Source organism: Phyllobates terribilis, unplaced genomic scaffold (genome assembly GCF_046119375.1).
Source record: "Phyllobates terribilis strain yellow unplaced genomic scaffold, ASM4611937v1 Scaffold_1__5_contigs__length_1240528914, whole genome shotgun sequence".
Lineage (NCBI taxonomy): Eukaryota > Metazoa > Chordata > Amphibia > Anura > Dendrobatidae > Phyllobates > Phyllobates terribilis.
Window position 1 is genome coordinate 534,082,646 of NW_027362761.1, and position 17,559 is coordinate 534,100,204.

Here is a 17,559-nt window from a genome sequence, read left to right on the forward strand (position 1 = left end):
CTAAAAGTGAGCAGATCGATACGTTTGAGTCAAATTTCCTAAAATTTGCAGGCCCCTGTGACTTTGAACACTTTGTGATATGATTCATGAGGATTGCTACCCCAAAAAACACCTGTCGACATGTCACACAATGGCTGAAGACTCAGAGACAGAGCTAATGACGTCAGACATGGCCATTTGGGCTTACCCATTATGCCCTGCACCTGTCACATCACATGGTCTGGCGCAGCCAATCAGGGGGGGTATCTCAGCCAGTATAAAATATAGGAGCCGGCCAAGGAATGCTATTTCATGCTTGTACAGTGTAGGGATAGAAGGTCAGAGCATACAGCTCATTTCACATAGGGACAGAAATAGGCCTAACCTGGTTGTGGTGTACAACTCAAGTGCTGAAGCAGATTGAAAATAGGAGTACTAGCCTGTGAATACTAATTCAAAGACTCAAATGATATATAGGGAACTGATGTACCTGTACGGTCACTCAGGGTTACTGTGAATTGATTGATTTGAGATATACTGCAGTAACAGCACCTTAATATATGTATATTTTTATTCTTCACACAGTATAAACAAGGAGGGGGAAGTATTAACCCCTCAGTGCCATTTTTGCAACTAACAAAATCCCAAATCCAAAGCTGTCAGGATTAATGTTCTCCTTCTACAGTTTGACCACTAGTGGCCGCTGTTGTTCACTTTAATTGTGCTGCAATTTCACTCCTTACCACTGGAGGCTGCTGTTGTGTTCTGCAATTGCCTTTTACTAAGATGGTGGATTCTGAACCTGAGGTATCCATCTTGTTTTCTGTTTGGGACTACTTAAAGCCACATGGTTCTTTCATACATTGCTTGAGTATTGTGTCTAGCTTTTTAGTCTAGCTCCCGTCTCCAGCTCTGAACTGTCTTACCCAGACAGTTCTTACCTATTTACAGATTGTTTCCTACAATTCCTTTGCTAACTCCAAGAACATCAACTACGGCTTGAAATTTCTGCTTGTGCTCCTTCGGCCACTGGATTCCAGCAGTGCTATGCCAGTATCGTAACAAGCTATGTCACAGAAAGTGCGCTTCCTATGGGGAAGACATTTACACAAGTCACTTAAATACAGCGGACTGCATCAAGTGCTTACTTTTGCAGGAAAAAAACTTGGGGGATAGATGGGACTCTTGCCCCAAGTGCAGCTAGTAGGGAATGCTATCGGGCCACTTCATATAGTGGTAATAAGTGTCTCAATGAAAGATACCTATCTGCCCTTATTTATTGTACCACAAAGCCATCATCTGATCAGCAGATTAAAGCTAATCAGTGGCCTCAGCTGTCATGGATGGAACTTCAACATTTTAAGATGCGGGAGTAGCGAAGAGTAGAGAAGCGGAGAGTACCGGAGCAGCCGCAGTTCAGTAGGTGACACCTCTGTCTTTCTATTTCTCTGGCCAGTTTTGAAAATGGAGTGTAGAACTCTTTGAAAAACAGAATACAATCCTAATATTATTTCACACTGAAATGTCTCACCTTGACAGCTGTGGGGTGAACCATGCTGTGTATTGGTGTGCTAATCTTGGAGGATCCTGGATCATATGGCCAGATATTAAGCAGCCCATCACTTGATCCACTAGCCAAGTGCTTTTCTGATGGTGACCACTTGAGACTACAAATGCCTTGCTTGTGACATAGAGTTCCAGTGTGGTGTTCTGCCATGCGGACATCATGATGGTGTATATGACCAAGTCTGGACCCACTGGACAATAAGAAAATTAGGTTTTTATTGTAGCATGTACAGTATTAATTACACTATTAATTCTAGCTTATGGGGAATCTTTAGGTTCATTTGGTCTCGGTCTGACTTGAATATGCATCAGCCCTTGTTCTTCAAGGTCAGAAATATGAGTCAACAGCAGACGTTCCATGGAAGCATGTCATACTACTGCTAAACGGCCTATAAGTAGATGCGAAAAGAGTGGAAAGTTGGTGCCAAGCGGGGACCGTATTTTACCAAATATCTACAGCACAGCAGAGGTCCTTCTATGCTTTAGCATGCACATGCTCATTGCTTATATTACACTGCTTTTCTATGGAATATTTATAAAAAGTTATCCAAGAAAAGCAGTTGTCATGGAAAACCAAAAAGACCCATTTCTTCTGCAGTGAATTGTGTTCCTCTTACCTGCTTACAATGTGTTGATTCCAACTTATAGCTCCCACTACAGACATGTGTCCCAGCATGTTCCTGAGTCTCTTCTGGGTTTCAATGTCCCAGAGCTAAAACGATAAGAAATCTGTTATTTCACTATTCGCTCAGATTATTTTGCATATTTACCTGTAAATTTGGTCTAGTTACAGGTGTTTCTCACAAACTTAGAATATCATCAAAAAGTTAATTTATTTCAGTTCTTCAATACAAAAAGTGAAACTCATATTATATAGAGTCATTACAAACAGAGGGATCTATTTCACGTGTTTATTTCTGTTAATGTTGATGATTATGGTTTACAGCCAATGAAAACACAAAAGTCATTATCTCAGAAAATTAGAATAATTAACTAAAAACACCTGCAATGGCTTCCTACGCGTTTAAAAAAGGTCCCTTAGTCTGTTTCAGTAGGCTCCACAATCATGGGGAAGACTGCTGACATGACAGATGTCCAGAAGGCAGTCATTGACACACTCCACAAGGTCCCAGAGTTCCAATTTTCATTTGGAAATCAAGGTCCCAGAGTCTGGAGGAAGAGTGGAGAGGCCACAATCCAAGCTGCTTGAGGTCTAGTGTGAAGTTTCCACAATCAGTGATGGTTTGGGAGCCATGTCATCTGCTGGTGCAGGTCCACTGTGTTTGATCAAGACCAAAGTAATGTAATTCTGTAGATCAGTACAATTACATCAATATCAAAATTGTATAGTTTTTATATATGTTGGCAATTAAAAAAATGCACAATTTTGTAAAAAAAAAAATCTTTTGGTTTGTGTCGGCATTTTTCTGAGATCTGTAACTTTTTTATTTTTCTGTCAATGGACCTGTCTTATTTTTAATACATTTTATAGGGAAGTTGCTGTGACAGAAAAAAGATACTTCAGTTTTTTGTTTCTCTTTGCTTGTTCGGTGTTTTTTTAGGGCATTAATCATATGTGTTAATTCATTTTAGATTTTCATAGATTGGACTTTTATGGACTTAGCAATACCAAATACAGTGCCTACAAGTAGTATTCAACCCCCTGCAGATTTAGCTGGTTTGATAAGATGCAAATAAGTTAGAGCCTTCAAACTGCAAACGAGAGTAGGTTTTATGAACAGAAGCATAAATCTTACAAACCAAAAAGTTATGTTGCTCAGTTGAATTTTATTAAATTTTAAACATAAAAGTGTGGGTCAATTATTATACAACCCCTATGTTTAATATTTTGTGGAATAACCCTTGTTTGCAATTACAGCTAATAATCGTCTTTTATAAGACCTGATCAGGCCGGCACAGGTCTGTGGAGTTATCTTGGCCCACTCCTCCATGCAGATCTTCTCCAAGTTATCTAGGTTCTTTGGGTGTCTCATGTGGACTTTATTCTTGAGCTCCTTCCACAAGTTTTCAATTGGGTTAAGGTCAGGAGACTGACTAGGCCACTCCAACACCTTGACTTTTTCCCTCTTGAACCAGGCCTTGGTTTTCTTGGCTGTGTGCTTTGGGTCGTTGTATTGTTGGAAGATGAAATTACGATCCATCTTAAGATCCTTGATGGAGGAGCGGAGGTTCTTGGCCAAAATCTCCAGGTAGGCCATGCTATCCATCTTTCCATGGATGCGGACCAGATGGCCAGGCCCCTTGGCTGAGAAACAGCCCTACAGCATGATGCTGCCACCACCATGCTTGACTGTAGGGATGGTATTCTTAGGGTCGTATGCAGTGCCATCCAGTCTCCAAACATCACGTGTGTGGTTGGCACCAAAGATCTCGATCTTGGTCTCATCAGACCATAGAACCTTGAACCAGTCTGTCTCAGAGTCCTCCAAGTGATCATGAGCAAACTGTAGACGAGCCTTGACATGACGCTTTGAAAGTAAAGGTACCTTACGGGCTCGTCTGGAACGGAGACCATTGCGGTGGAGTACGTTACTTATGGTATTGACTGAAACCAATGTCCCCACTGCCATGAGATCTTCCCGGAGCTCCTTCCTTGTTGTCCTTGGGTTAGCCTTGACTCTTCGGACAAGCCTGGCCTCGGCACGGGAGGACACTTTCAAAGGCTGTCCAGGCCGTGGAAGGCTAACAGTAGTTCCATAAGCCTTCTGTAGCACCCTGAGGACTCGGCTGCTACAGGGGTATTGCACCTCACTCCAGAGGTGTGGTATTCCACTCCCGGGTAAGGATGGAGTGTGGGACTGAGCTCAGTAGGCTGCATGCACTACATACATCCCATTTCCGGGGGACAGAACTACGGTACTCCCACCAAGTAAATGTGCAGGTACGACAGCGTCTGTCCCTGGCTGGAGTGGGAGGGGGGGGTGGAACATCCCAGTAGTGTAGGGGCAGATAGGGGGAGTACTCTGGGTAAAGCTAGGAGCCCATTGGGTGCTGGTCACCTGGGCTCACACATAGAGGGAGTATATATGGTGGGCACCATCTTAGGACAGGGTCAGTCAGTCAGTCTGAGGAGAAGCTGAAGGAGCGTTCAGCCAGGAGGGCTGACTAGGAGCTGTGGCTCCGGCTGGGCCCAGCTCCAGGGCCAGGCTTGTAGTGGAGAGGAAGAAGGAAGGCCCAGAGACGCAGAAAAGAGGGAACCCTAAGATCCCAGAATTAAGCCAAAAGGGTGAAGGGTTGGCAGAAGAGGGCACCGGATCCCAAGCTGGCGGAGGCAAAAGTAACCCTTAACCAGGAACCGGAGGTCGTGGTCAAGTTTTGCCACGACCCTCACCACATCCACCAGGAAGGTACACCAAGAGTAGGGTCAGGAAAGCCAGAGAAGGTTTTACCGTAGAAGGCCCAAGGGAACCGGACAAAGGTGGATCCCTGGTGGGGACGGCCAGGAGAAAGAGAGTGAGAGGGAAGCTCAGGACCACGCTCCGGAACTGCCTGGGGGTTAGCCGAGTCCCGCACCTGGTGAATGCAGTACGGCTCGGGTGGTCACTCCCGGCCGAAGTGACTAAAGCAACATCAGTGAGTAAAAACCCTGAAACTGCATCTCACGTCTCTGACTCTCCTTTCTGCACTATCACTACCTCCACAATCTTTCACATCTGCTGCCCTGAGGTCATACCCCTCCCGTTGGGGGTTCTACCAGCTACGCTGCACAACCTTACCACCGGCCTCAGCGGTCTGCCCTGCAGCGGCGGCTTCATAGCCGCATTCAACGGGTGGCGTAGTCGAACATTCTAACATCTACTGCTAAAGACTGCCGCTCAGCTTGACTGCCTGGGCACGGACCGGGTCACCGCCACGAGACTACTACCCCCATCTGATCCGGCTCCGGGTAAGCCCCCGTGCGCGCGATGCCGCACGACACAGCAGGCCCAGGGGCGCGTCAACTTTGGCGTAGTCGGCAGGATCACGTGCCCGCCACCACCGGGTACTGCGTGCCTGAAGAAAAGTTCACAGTTACCGTAAGAAGAAGTCTCCTGCCAATTCCGGAGGGTCCCCGCCATCGGACGCCATCACGGGTCGTTTCCCGCCGGTTGCCCGCCATCTGCAGCTTTTTCCCGCCATCCACGGAGTTTCCCGCCACTGGGAGACGATTCCCGCCATCTGAGACGATTTCCTGCCCTGGCAGAGCGGACGCCATTATGGGCGTGCCAGAGGGTGGCAAGAGGCCACCTCCCATTGTGGGCCAGGTCCCGGAATGGCGCCAAAAGCGGAAACCGCCCCCACCAGCAGAGACTGCAATGATTGAGATGTCCGTCAGCGTGGGGGGTCTGCCCCTGGAACTGACAATCACCAAGTTGCCCCAGGACCGCCCTCAGTATGGGCGGATCAAGAACAAAAGAGAGAGGATGGGTGCAGCCTGGAGGAGTCTGGAGAGAATGCACCCGGAGATGGAGGGAGAGTCAGGCAGCACCGACCCTGTGGTCAGGAGCCTGTTGCAAGTCACCACCCCATAAGACCTGGTGGAGATCCTAGCACAGCTCCCCCGAGACCGGGAGCGTGCACAGACCGCGCTGGAGGGCCTCGCACGGAGGATGGCCCAGGTGCAGCGAGAAGCGCTGACTGAGTGGAGTAGGGAGATGGCCCAGCAGGCTGGAACCCGCCAGCGGAGCACGCCACCCGAGACGAGGAGTCTGACCGCCTCTGAGGATGGTGCAGGAGGAATGAAGGCCGGAGACGACGCCGTGGAAGGAGCTGAAGAGACGGAGGCAGGTAAAGGGGACGTCACTACCCCAAGCCTAGAAACCGCGAGCCTGCCCCAGCTCCCCGTCGCAGAGCCCGAAATTCCCCCTACCGTGCCCGTCGCTGCACCGCCACCGCTACAGACTAGGCCTCAAGTAGGCGCCGCAGCCACGCCCCCTGTGACGTCACGCGCCTCAACCCCGAGCGCGGCCAAGCAGGAGACGCCACCGGCCTGGTCGCAAGGTCGAGTGCCCCCGGGCGCCGCCGTCTCCACAGTGCCCTTTACCTTTAGAGCACCACCGGCCTGGTCGCAAGGCCTGGTGAATCCGGGCGCCGCTACTACCACCGCGCCCTCAACCCACAAAGTCCTACCCTTGGGTGAAGACCTGTTCGCCCAGCACACTTGCCCGGATGGGCAGCCCTTTGAGTGGCCACCGGAGTACCTCCATCCCCGACTTCGGAAGGAAAGGCCTCTGTGTGAGCCTCTGATTCCGGCTCCGGCGCCCGCCAAGATCACTCCGCTCCCGTTGGAGGAGGCCCAATTCGAATGGGACCCCACTGGAGAAAACCTCATCGGCTTCACCCACGAGACCCGGGCGGCCGCAGCCCAGCGAGCAGAGTGCTGCCGGCAACAGCTGGAGGTCTTCGACTGGGAACGGCGAGAGAGGCGGGTCCGCGAGGAGCGGCTGCAAGTCCAGAGTGCGGAGCAGAAGAGTCGGACCAGACGAAACCCCCGTGCAGCCCACGGCCCCCGCGCCACCGGGACCGTAATCAAGTTTCAACTGCAGCACGGGTGGGGTTTTATCCGGGACCACAGAAGCCCGGCGACGTCTTTGTCACCCGCAGGGACGTCGAGAGCCATCTGCCGGAGGGACACAGAGGTCGTGACCTTTACCTGGGTGACGAGGTCACCTTCACCCGGCATCAGTGTGCCAAAGGTCCATATGCTCTTCATGTGCACCGATTGACCGAGGAAGAGCTACAGTGCAAGGAGGATCAAGAGGACCCGGACGGGTTTGAAGGTTACCCGCAGGAAGGAGCAGGAGGACGCCGTTACTAAAGTACGGTACAGTGAAACTGTAAATAGTTACCCGTGAGGGTACAAGAACTGTTACCAGTAAAGTATAGTCCCCGTTGGGACCAGCAAACTGTTACCCGTGTGTCCCTATCCCTTAACAGGCTGAGGACTGTGAACAGCCATTCCTTATCCCCACTGGCCGAGGACTGAGAGCGGCCATCCTGTATATAGTTGCGCTTCCTAAAGCGCCCCCTACCGGTTTTATAAGGAACTGTTTTTGTACTGTTGCACTTTTACCTGGTCACAAGTGCACAGTGGCCAGAAGAACAAGAACATTTTATAAGAAGAGTATTATATCAAAAAGGTCTTATAATATAAGAAGTTACCTGTAATGTTATGTTGCTGATAATGTTTATAATGTTTTATATATTCGTGTATGTTTTGAAAAATTTTGTATGTTTGCATGTTTTGCTCTTTTACAGCCCGAGGACGTGCTGTGATTTACCAGGGGGGAATGTAGCACCCTGAGGACTCGGCTGCTACAGGGGTATTGCACCTCACTCCAGAGGTGTGGTATTCCACTCCCGGGTAAGGATGGAGTGTGGGACTGAGCTCAGTAGGCTGCATGCACTACATACATCCCATTTCCGGGGGACAGAACTACGGTACTCCCACCAAGTAAATGTGCAGGTACGACAGCGTCTGTCCCTGGCTGGAGTGGGAGGGGGGGGTGGAACATCCCAGTAGTGTAGGGGCAGATAGGGGGAGTACTCTGGGTAAAGCTAGGAGCCCATTGGGTGCTGGTCACCTGGGCTCACACATAGAGGGAGTATATATGGTGGGCACCATCTTAGGACAGGGTCAGTCAGTCAGTCTGAGAAGCTGAAGGAGAGTTCAGCCAGGAGGGCTGACTAGGAGCTGTGGCTCCGGCTGGGCCCAGCTCCAGGGCCAGGCTTGTAGTGGAGAGGAAGAAGGAAGGCCCAGAGACGCAGAAAAGAGGGAACCCTAAGATCCCAGAATTAAGCCAAAAGGGTGAAGGGTTGGCAGAAGAGGGCACCGGATCCCAAGCTGGCGGAGGCAAAAGTAACCCTTAACCAGGAACCGGAGGTCGTGGTCAAGTTTTGCCACGACCCTCACCACATCCACCAGGAAGGTACACCAAGAGTAGGGTCAGGAAAGCCAGAGAAGTGTTATGCACACGCCCGGACTGACTGGCGTGTGCGGGTGTTGTGGTTCCACTGGACCATGGACCGGAGAGTGCCTGGAGGGGCGTGACTAAGTATCTGGCCGATCCGACCAAGGTGGCACGACGGCATACGACGCCAGTGCACCAGGGAGAAACCGGGCAGAGGGACCAGGTGCTACTCCAGGTCAAACTCCGGACACAGGGGTTGACCCACACTGGAATTACTGGAACAGGCAGGTTAGGCTGGCACAGACTGGTGGATGTAAGCAAACACGGCAGGTATGCAGAGGGGTGGATACAGGCGAGTATGCAGGCAGGGAGGTACTGGCCGAAAGGACGGGCTGGAGCACAGAAAGGTTAAGACCCAGTACAGACTGGGTCACAGAACCGCAGATGCGGTAGACAACCACAGCAGAGAGGGAACGCCCAAAGCGGTGGGCAAGAACAGAGCAGGACGGGGCTGCAGGAGCAGCGAGCACAAGCAGGGCAGGACAGGACTGCCGGAGCAGCAGGCAGAAGCAGGGCAGGACAGGACTGCCGGAGCAGCGGGCAGAAGCAGGGCAGGACAGGACTGCCGGAGCAGCGGGCAGAAGCAGGGCAGGACAGGACTGCCGGAGCAGCGGGCAGAAGCAGGGCAGGACAGGACTGCCGGAGCAGCGGGCAGAAGCAGGGCAGGACAGGACTGCCGGAGCAGCGGGCAGAAGCAGGGCAGGACAGGACTGCCGGAGCAGCGGGCAGAAGCAGGGCAGGACAGGACTGCCGGAGCAGCGGGCAGAAGCAGGGCAGGACAGGACTGCCGGAGCAGCGGGCAGAAGCAGGGCAGGACAGGACTGCCGGAGCAGTGGGCAGAAGCAGGGCAGGACAGGACTGCCGGAGCAGTGAGCAAAAGGGTAAGAGCGGAGCAAGGCTGCCGGAGCAGTGAGCAAGGAGTCAGAGCAGGACGGACAGGGCTCTGTTCACACGGAACAGACAGGAAGGGAAAGGCAGAGCCAGATACCCACAGGGTACTTGCAGTGAAGTAGCGAGGGGACCACAAACTCACAAACGGGAGTACAGAGACAACCAGCAGGAGTTAGGTACGAGTTCAGACTCTGCAGAAAAAGGAAAGGAACGGACATAGAGGCAAAACAGGTAAAGGATAGGAGAGAGTTCAGACTGGAACTGAGTGTACGGAAGAGACCGACACTGCAGCGGGATACAGGAGCGGGTCTGGGAATACGGCCCCCAGAGAGGCGGGACGAACAGGCAAGGAGCATGTTCAGACAGGACAGACAAGATACAGGAACGGATCTAGGTAATCGGCCCCTAGAAGGCGGGAGGAACAGGCTAGGAGCGTGTTCAGACAGGCCTGGAAATACAGCCTCCAGGAAAGGCAGCAGGCAAGAGTACACAGACAGGACTCAGTTCAGACACGGGAACTGATACCGCAAGGCAGGAGACATAGACAGGACTCAGTTCAGACACGGGAACAGATACTGCAAGACAGGAGAAATAGACAGGACTCAGTTCAGACAGGAACAGATACCGCAAGGCAGGGACACAAACAGGACTCTGTTCAGACGGGAACAGATACCGCAAGGCACAGACAGGCAGATCTAGGAATACGGCCCCTAGAAGGCGAAAGAACAGGCAAGAAGCGTGTTCACAAGAACAGACCACAGTTCAGACAAAGAACTGGAAAACAGGCAGGAAAACAGGATAGGACCTGGCATGTCAGAGACAAACAGCCGACTGACAGCACACAATGCTCAGGCGCCATCTTGAGGAAGAAGGTGGTATAAATACCCAAAGATGGACAGCAATAGGCTGAAGGTGCAACAGGGGCGTGTCCGCAGCAGGTACAAGAAACAGGAAGTTCAGCGGGCGTCGCCCTATGCAGCCAAAACAGACAAACAGACAGCAAGGAGGGAAGCCAGAGAGACATTCTGGACTGGAGATCAAGTGCGCGCTCTTGCACAGTGGGAGATGGACCACCATGCAAGGACGCCGCCAGGTATGTTACAGTACCCACCCCCTTACGCCCCCTCTTCTTCAGGCCTGCCAGAATCTTCCGCAGGGAATTCGAGGACCAGTCGTTCACTTCAAGGAGATCACTTCCACTGTCCACAGGAAAAATTGATCTCATCTGGTTAGCTAGGATGCTACCTCCTATCCAGCAATACCTAGCAACAGACGAAACGGGTGGAGTACCAGGAACAGCACACAAGGAAGTCTCTCTCCACATATTTTCAGGTGGCACCCCAGAGGGTACAGGAGACGACTGGAAGTCCTTCACCGGGTTGGAGGGGGACAGAGACTTGGGGGTAATCTCTGCTTCAAGGTACATCTTGTCAAGCTCACAGGAAGAAATAGACGGGTTATCAGGTACATAATGAGGAAAAGTCACTGTCTCTTTGTTATCTGGTGGTACCCCGGAGAATTCAGGAAACAACTGGAGGTCCTCCGCCGGGTCAGAAGAGTGCAGAGGCTCAGAGAAAACATCTGCTTCAGAGTACACTAGGTCGGACTCACTGGAGGAAGCAGGCGAGGTATCGGGTACCGAGTATAGGAAAGTCTCTGTCCATTCACCACCAGGTGGCACCCCGAAGGTTTCTGGAGACAACTGGAGGTCCTCCGCCTGGTCAGAGGGGTGTAGAGACTCAAGGGTAACCTCTGCTTCAGAGTACACAAGGTCGGACTCACTGGACGAAGCAAGCGAGGTATCAGATCCAGGATATAGGAAAGTCTCTGTCCATTCACCACCAGGTGGCACCCCGAAAGGTTCTGGAGACAACTGGAGGTCCTCCGCCTGGTCGGAGGGGTGTAGAGACTCGGGATTAACCTCTGCTTCGGAGTACACTAGGTTGGACTCACTGGACGAAGCAAGCGAGGTATCAGGTACAGAGTAAAGGAGAGTCTCTGTCCTTTCGCTACCAGGTAGCACCCCGAAGGGTTCTGGAGACAACTGGAGGTCCTGCGCCTGGTCGGAGGGGTGTAGAGACTCGGGAGTAACCTCTGCTTCGGAGTACACTAGGTTGGACTCACTGGACGAAGCGAGCGAGGTATCAGGTACAGAGTATAGGAGAGTCTCTGTCCTTTCGCTACCAGGTAGCACCCCGAAGGGTTCTGGAGACAACTGGAGGTCCTGCGCCTGGTCGGAGGGGTGTAGAGACTCGGGAGTAACCTCTGCTTCGGAGTACACTAGGTTGGACTCACTGGACGAAGCGAGCGAGGTATCAGGTACAGAGTATAGGAGAGTCTCTGTCCTTTCGCTACCAGGTAGCACCCCGAAGGGTTCTGGAGACAACTGGAGGTCCTCCGCCTGGTCGGAGGGGTGTAGAGACTCGGGGGTAACTACCACTTTGGGGTACCCATTGTCAGGCTCACAGGACGAAGCGGACAAAGTATCGAGTACCGAGTGTAGAGAAGTCTCTCTCCATTTGTCATCGAGTGGTATCCCGGAGGATTCAGGAGGCAACAGGGGGTCCTCCGCCAGGTAGTAGAGGTGCACAGACTCAGAGGTAACCACAGCTTTGGAGCATCCTTGGACATGCACACCGGTTAAAGTGGGTGAAGCATCTGATGCTGGGTGCAGGAAGTTCTCCTGTGTGGAGTCTGGATGGGCAGAAGTCTCTTCGGGCAGGAGAACCGGAGCACTACCCACGCACATTACCCGTTGGGGCTTCTCCAGGATACAGGGAGATGAAGCTTCAGTAGGGACTTCAAGGTTGGGGTCAGGAGGTCTCAGGGAGGACAGACCCTGGCGTGACGGCTTGCCTCTACGTCTAGCACGTCTGGACTGCCTCTTGAGGTTGGGAGAAGTATTCCGGAAAGCGTAGTCACCCTGTGAGGATTCTGGCTGGGCAGTAGTCTCATTGGGCTGGAGGACTATTGCGCTACCCACACACATTACCCATCGGGGCTGCTCCGGGATATTGGGAGGTGAAGCTTCAGCAGGAGCCTCCGGGTTAGGATCATCGAAGACCATTAGAAAGGCCACCAGGAAGGCCATTAGGTCCAGGAGGATCGGATCCCGTGTTTCATATAGGGGGTTGATCCATTCCAAGGCATCACCCGCCAGGTAAGACATAATGAATGCCACCTTAACCCGATCGGTGGGAAAACATAGAGGGTAGAACTTGAAGTGTAGCATGCATTGCTCCACAAATGCACGACTTTGTCTTGGATCCCCATAGTAACGTGGCAGATCCGCAGGAACGAGAGCAGATAGATCCATCTGGACGGGTGCGTAATTCGCCTGGAACTCAGCTGAGAAAAAAAAAAAAAAAAATTTATTTATTTATTTTTAATGCATGTATTCGCTGGAAAACTTCTCAGAGAGCGAAGGCCGTGGGGCTCAACGGGAACCATGGCCTGAGCATGCTGTTATGCACACGCCCGGACTGACTGGCGTGTGCGGGTGTTGTGGTTCCACTGGACCATGGACCGGAGAGTGCCTGGAGGGGCGTGACTAAGTATCTGGCCGATTCGACCAAGGTGGCACGACGGCATACGACGCCAGTGCACCAGGGAGAAACCGGGCAGAGGGACCAGGTGCTACTCCAGGTCAAACTCCTGACACGGGGGTTGACCCACACTGGAATTACTGGAACAGGCAGGTTAGGCTGGCACAGACTGGTGGATGTAAGCAAACACGGCAGGTATGCAGAGGGGTGGATACAGGCGAGTATGCAGGCAGGGAGGTACTGGCCGAAAGGACGGGCTGGAGCACAGAAAGGTTAAGACCCAGTACAGACTGGGTCACAGAACCGCAGATGCGGTAGACAACCACAGCAGAGAGGGAACGCCCAAAGCGGTGGGCAAGAACAGAGCAGGACGGGGCTGCAGGAGCAGCGAGCACAAGCAGGGCAGGACAGGACTGCCGGAGCAGCAGGCAGAAGCAGGGCAGGACAGGACTGCCGGAGCAGCGGGCAGAAGCAGGGCAGGACAGGACTGCCGGAGCAGCGGGCAGAAGCAGGGCAGGACAGGACTGCCGGAGCAGGGGGCAGAAGCAGGGCAGGACAGGACTGCCGGAGCAGCGGGCAGAAGCAGGGCAGGACAGGACTGCCGGAGCAGCGGGCAGAAGCAGGGCAGGACAGGACTGCCGGAGCAGCGGGCAGAAGCAGGGCAGGACAGGATGCCGGAGCAGCGGGCAGAAGCAGGGCAGGACAGGACTGCCGGAGCAGCGGGCAGAAGCAGGGCAGGACAGGACTGCCGGAGCAGTGAGCAAAAGGGTAAGAGCGGAGCAAGGCTGCCGGAGCAGTGAGCAAGGAGTCAGAGCAGGACGGACAGGGCTCTGTTCACACGGAACAGACAGGAAGGGAAAGGCAGAGCCAGATACCCACAGGGTACTTGCAGTGAAGTAGCGAGGGGACCACAAACTCACAAACGGGAGTACAGAGACAACCAGCAGGAGTTAGGTACGAGTTCAGACTCTGCAGAAAAAGGAAAGGAACGGACATAGAGGCAAAACAGGTAAAGGATAGGAGAGAGTTCAGACTGGAACTGAGTGTACGGAAGAGACCGACACTGCAGCGGGATACAGGAGCGGGTCTGGGAATACGGCCCCCAGAGAGGCGGGAAGAACAGGCAAGGAGCGTGTTCAGACAGGACAGACAAGATACAGGAACGGATCTAGGTAATCGGCCCCTAGAAGGCGGGAGGAACAGGCTAGGAGCGTGTTCAGACAGGCCTGGAAATACAGCCTCCAGGAAAGGCAGCAGGCAAGAGTACACAGACAGGACTCAGTTCAGACACGGGAACTGATACCGCAAGGCAGGAGACAAAGACAGGACTCAGTTCAGACACGGGAACAGATACTGCAAGACAGGAGAAATAGACAGGACTCAGTTCAGACAGGAACAGATACCGCAAGGCAGGGACACAAACAGGACTCTGTTCAGACGGGAACAGATACCGCAAGGCACAGACAGGCAGATCTAGGAATACGGCCCCTAGAAGGCGAAAGAACAGGCAAGAAGCGTGTTCACAAGAACAGACCACAGTTCAGACAAAGAACTGGAAAACAGGCAGGAAAACAGGATAGGACCTGGCATGTCAGAGACAAACAGCCGACTGACAGCACACAATGCTCAGGCGCCATCTTGAGGAAGAAGGTGGTATAAATACCCAAAGATGGACAGCAATAGGCTGAAGGTGCAACAGGGGCGTGTCCGCAGCAGGTACAAGAAACAGGAAGTTCAGCGGGCGTCGCCCTATGCAGCCAAAACAGACAAACAGACAGCAAGGAGGGAAGCCAGAGAGACATTCTGGACTGGAGATCAAGTGCGCGCTCTTGCACAGTGGGAGATGGACCACCATGCAAGGACGCCGCCAGGTATGTTACAAGAAGGTTTTACCGTAGAAGGCCCAAGGGAACCGGACAAAGGTGGATCCCTGGTGGGGACGGCCAGGAGAAAGAGAGTGAGAGGGAAGCTCAGGACCACGCTCCGGAACTGCCTGGGGGTTAGCAGAGTCCCGCACCTGGTGAATGCAGTACGGCTCGGGTGGTCACTCCCGGCCGAAGTGACTAAAGCAACATCAGTGAGTAAAAACCCTGAAACTGCATCTCACGTCTCTGACTCTCCTTTCTGCACTATCACTACCTCCATCATCCGCACCAGCTGCCCTGAGGCCATACCCCTCCCGTTGGGGGTTATACCACCATTGCTGCACACATACTACCGGCCTCAGCGGACTGTTCTGCAGCGGCGGCCTTGTGACCGCAAATCAACGGGTGGCGTAGTCGACACTGAAACAATATCTACCAAGACTGCCACACACTTAGTTTGACCACCCTGGGCACGGACCGGGTCACCGCCACAAGGACTACTACCCCTATCTAGATCCGGCTCCGGGTATCCCTTGAACATGGCCCAGGGGGCGCGTCACTTCCACTTACGGATGATGCTCCCAACAGTGGAGACAGGTAGGCCCAACTCCTTGGAAAGGGTTTTGTACCCCTTGCCAGCCTTGTGACCCTCCACGATCTTGTCTCTGATGGCCTTGGAATGCTCCTTTGTCTTTCCCATGTTGACCCTGTCTGAGTGCTGTTCACAAGTTTGGGGAGGGTCTTAAATAGTCAGAAAAGGCTGGCAAAAGAGATCTTTAATCCACAGATGTGAAGCTCATTATTCTTGGTGCCTGAACTAGAGTTCTTAATACTTTAGGGGGACCAAACAGAATTCTTGTGGTTTGAGGGGTTGAATAATAAATGACACTCTGAATTAACTTTTAACGTTTTAAAAAAAAAACAAAAAAAAAAACAAAAACAATATTTGCTGCAGTGCATTTCCCACTTCCAGGCTGATCTACAGTACAAATGTCACAATGCCAAGTTAATTCCGCATGTGTCAACCAGCTAAATCTGCAGGGGGTTGAATACTACTTGTCGGCACTGTATGTTTATTTTTATTCAATTTCTAATTTCTTTATTTGTAAACTGTGAAAAGGGGGGGTTTAAACTTTTGCATATTTTTTTTAATTTATAAAAAAAACATTTTTTCTTAATTTTTACTTTATCCACTTACAGTAGGCAACAACAGTATTGTTGCGATTGACAATGACATCGATAGCACCAATCGCAGCGGACAGATGTGCTGTGACCGACCTGCACTTCCTCAAAGTAGCTGAGGATTTGTACAGGGCGGTCACGCTGTCAGATTGCTCGCTGTGCTGGGCCTTGTGGTGCCACAGAAGCCTGTGACACCACAATTCGCTACTCCTCCTGCCTGCTGGTAAAGAAGAAAGAAGACAGCTGTAAGAAGATCCCTGCCTGATCTCTTCTCATCTACTTGCTTTTTATTTATTTACAGCAGGGTTTTTGTTCATTTTGCTTCTTGTAGGTTTTTCTGATTTGTGGCCATTGTGAAACATACATTTATGTGCGGCATGTATACCAACTTAAACCAAGCTCAAATTTTGTGTTTTTTCTTTGTATTTTTTGCATTCTGTGCAAACCTGGGTGTGGTCTCCCTGCCTAGAGCTGGATAACACATTTAAAGCTTCCCTAGGTTGGTGTTCACAGTTTGGGAGTCAGTCCTTTGTCTGCCCTTATTCACACATTGAGGTCAACATCGACACATGGTAAGGTTTTTAATTTTAGGCAGTGTAGGACCGTGCCGAACGGGTTCACCTTGTCGATGGTGGGATGGCTTATATACTATTTTTGATCAAAAACAGTATTACTAAAAAAAAAAACATTTTATTTAAATGCACTTGCTTTTTATTTATTTACAGCAGGGTTTTTGTTCATTTTGCTTCTTGTAGGTTTTTAGGAATTAAAGATACCTGAACTTCTCCATTGCTTGTGCCAACTGCCAGACACGATCCGGTACTTATCCACGATACCGATGAAACATACGTAGATGGGGAATGTAGAGGAATTGTTTGAGCTAATTTATTGTTTTCCGAATTCCAAATATACGCAGCTGATTGAAGACCCAGGGCAACAAGATTTTCTGAATTCCAGTCCAACAGGTTTAGATCTGAAAAAAATATATACTGTATGTTAATGGAGTCACAGTGAGGTATACAGTGCCTTGAAAAAGTATTCATGCACTTTTCCAGATTTTTTCACATTATACCCACAAACTTAAATGTATTTAATGCATTAAGTATTTGTGAAGTGTATGTTGGCTCAGTGGTTAGCACTGTTGCTTTGCAGCGCTGGGGTCCTGGGTTCAAATCCCACCAAGGACAACATCTGCAAGGAGTTTGTATGTTCTCCTCGTGTTTGAGTGGGTTTCCTCCCACACTCCAAAGACATACTGATAGGGAATGTAGATTATGAACCCTAATGGGGATAGCAATGATAATGTCTGTAAAGCGCTGTAGAATTAATGGTGCTAGATAAATTAGTAAAATAAATAAGTGTAAAGGAAATGATACATGGTTTTCTAATTATTTTAAAAATATAAATCTGAAAATTGTGACATGCATTTGCATTCAGCCTTCTGTATTCTGATAATCCTAAATAAAATCCTGAGTAACCAATCACCTCCACAAGTCATATAATTAGTAAATTGAGTCCACCAATGTGTAATTCATTCTCAATATAACCACAGATCTTCTG

At 51.1% G+C, this 17,559-nt stretch overlaps 1 protein-coding gene across 2 annotated transcripts in view; it reads right to left on the reverse strand.

Annotated features, from left to right (window-relative positions):
- The window catches only part of CDC20B (cell division cycle 20B), a 59,513-nt gene that overhangs the window by 13,368 nt on the left and 28,586 nt on the right, over window positions 1-17,559 (reverse strand). For both annotated transcript variants that reach the window (XM_073680333.1, XM_073680334.1), the window contains exons 7-9: window positions 16,776-16,972; window positions 2,163-2,257; window positions 1,511-1,736 (exon numbers count right to left, since the gene is read on the reverse strand). In XM_073680333.1, coding sequence (XP_073536434.1) covers window positions 1,511-1,736; window positions 2,163-2,257; window positions 16,776-16,972 — 518 coding nt within the window. The remainder of the gene's footprint in view (window positions 1-1,510; window positions 1,737-2,162; window positions 2,258-16,775; window positions 16,973-17,559) is intronic.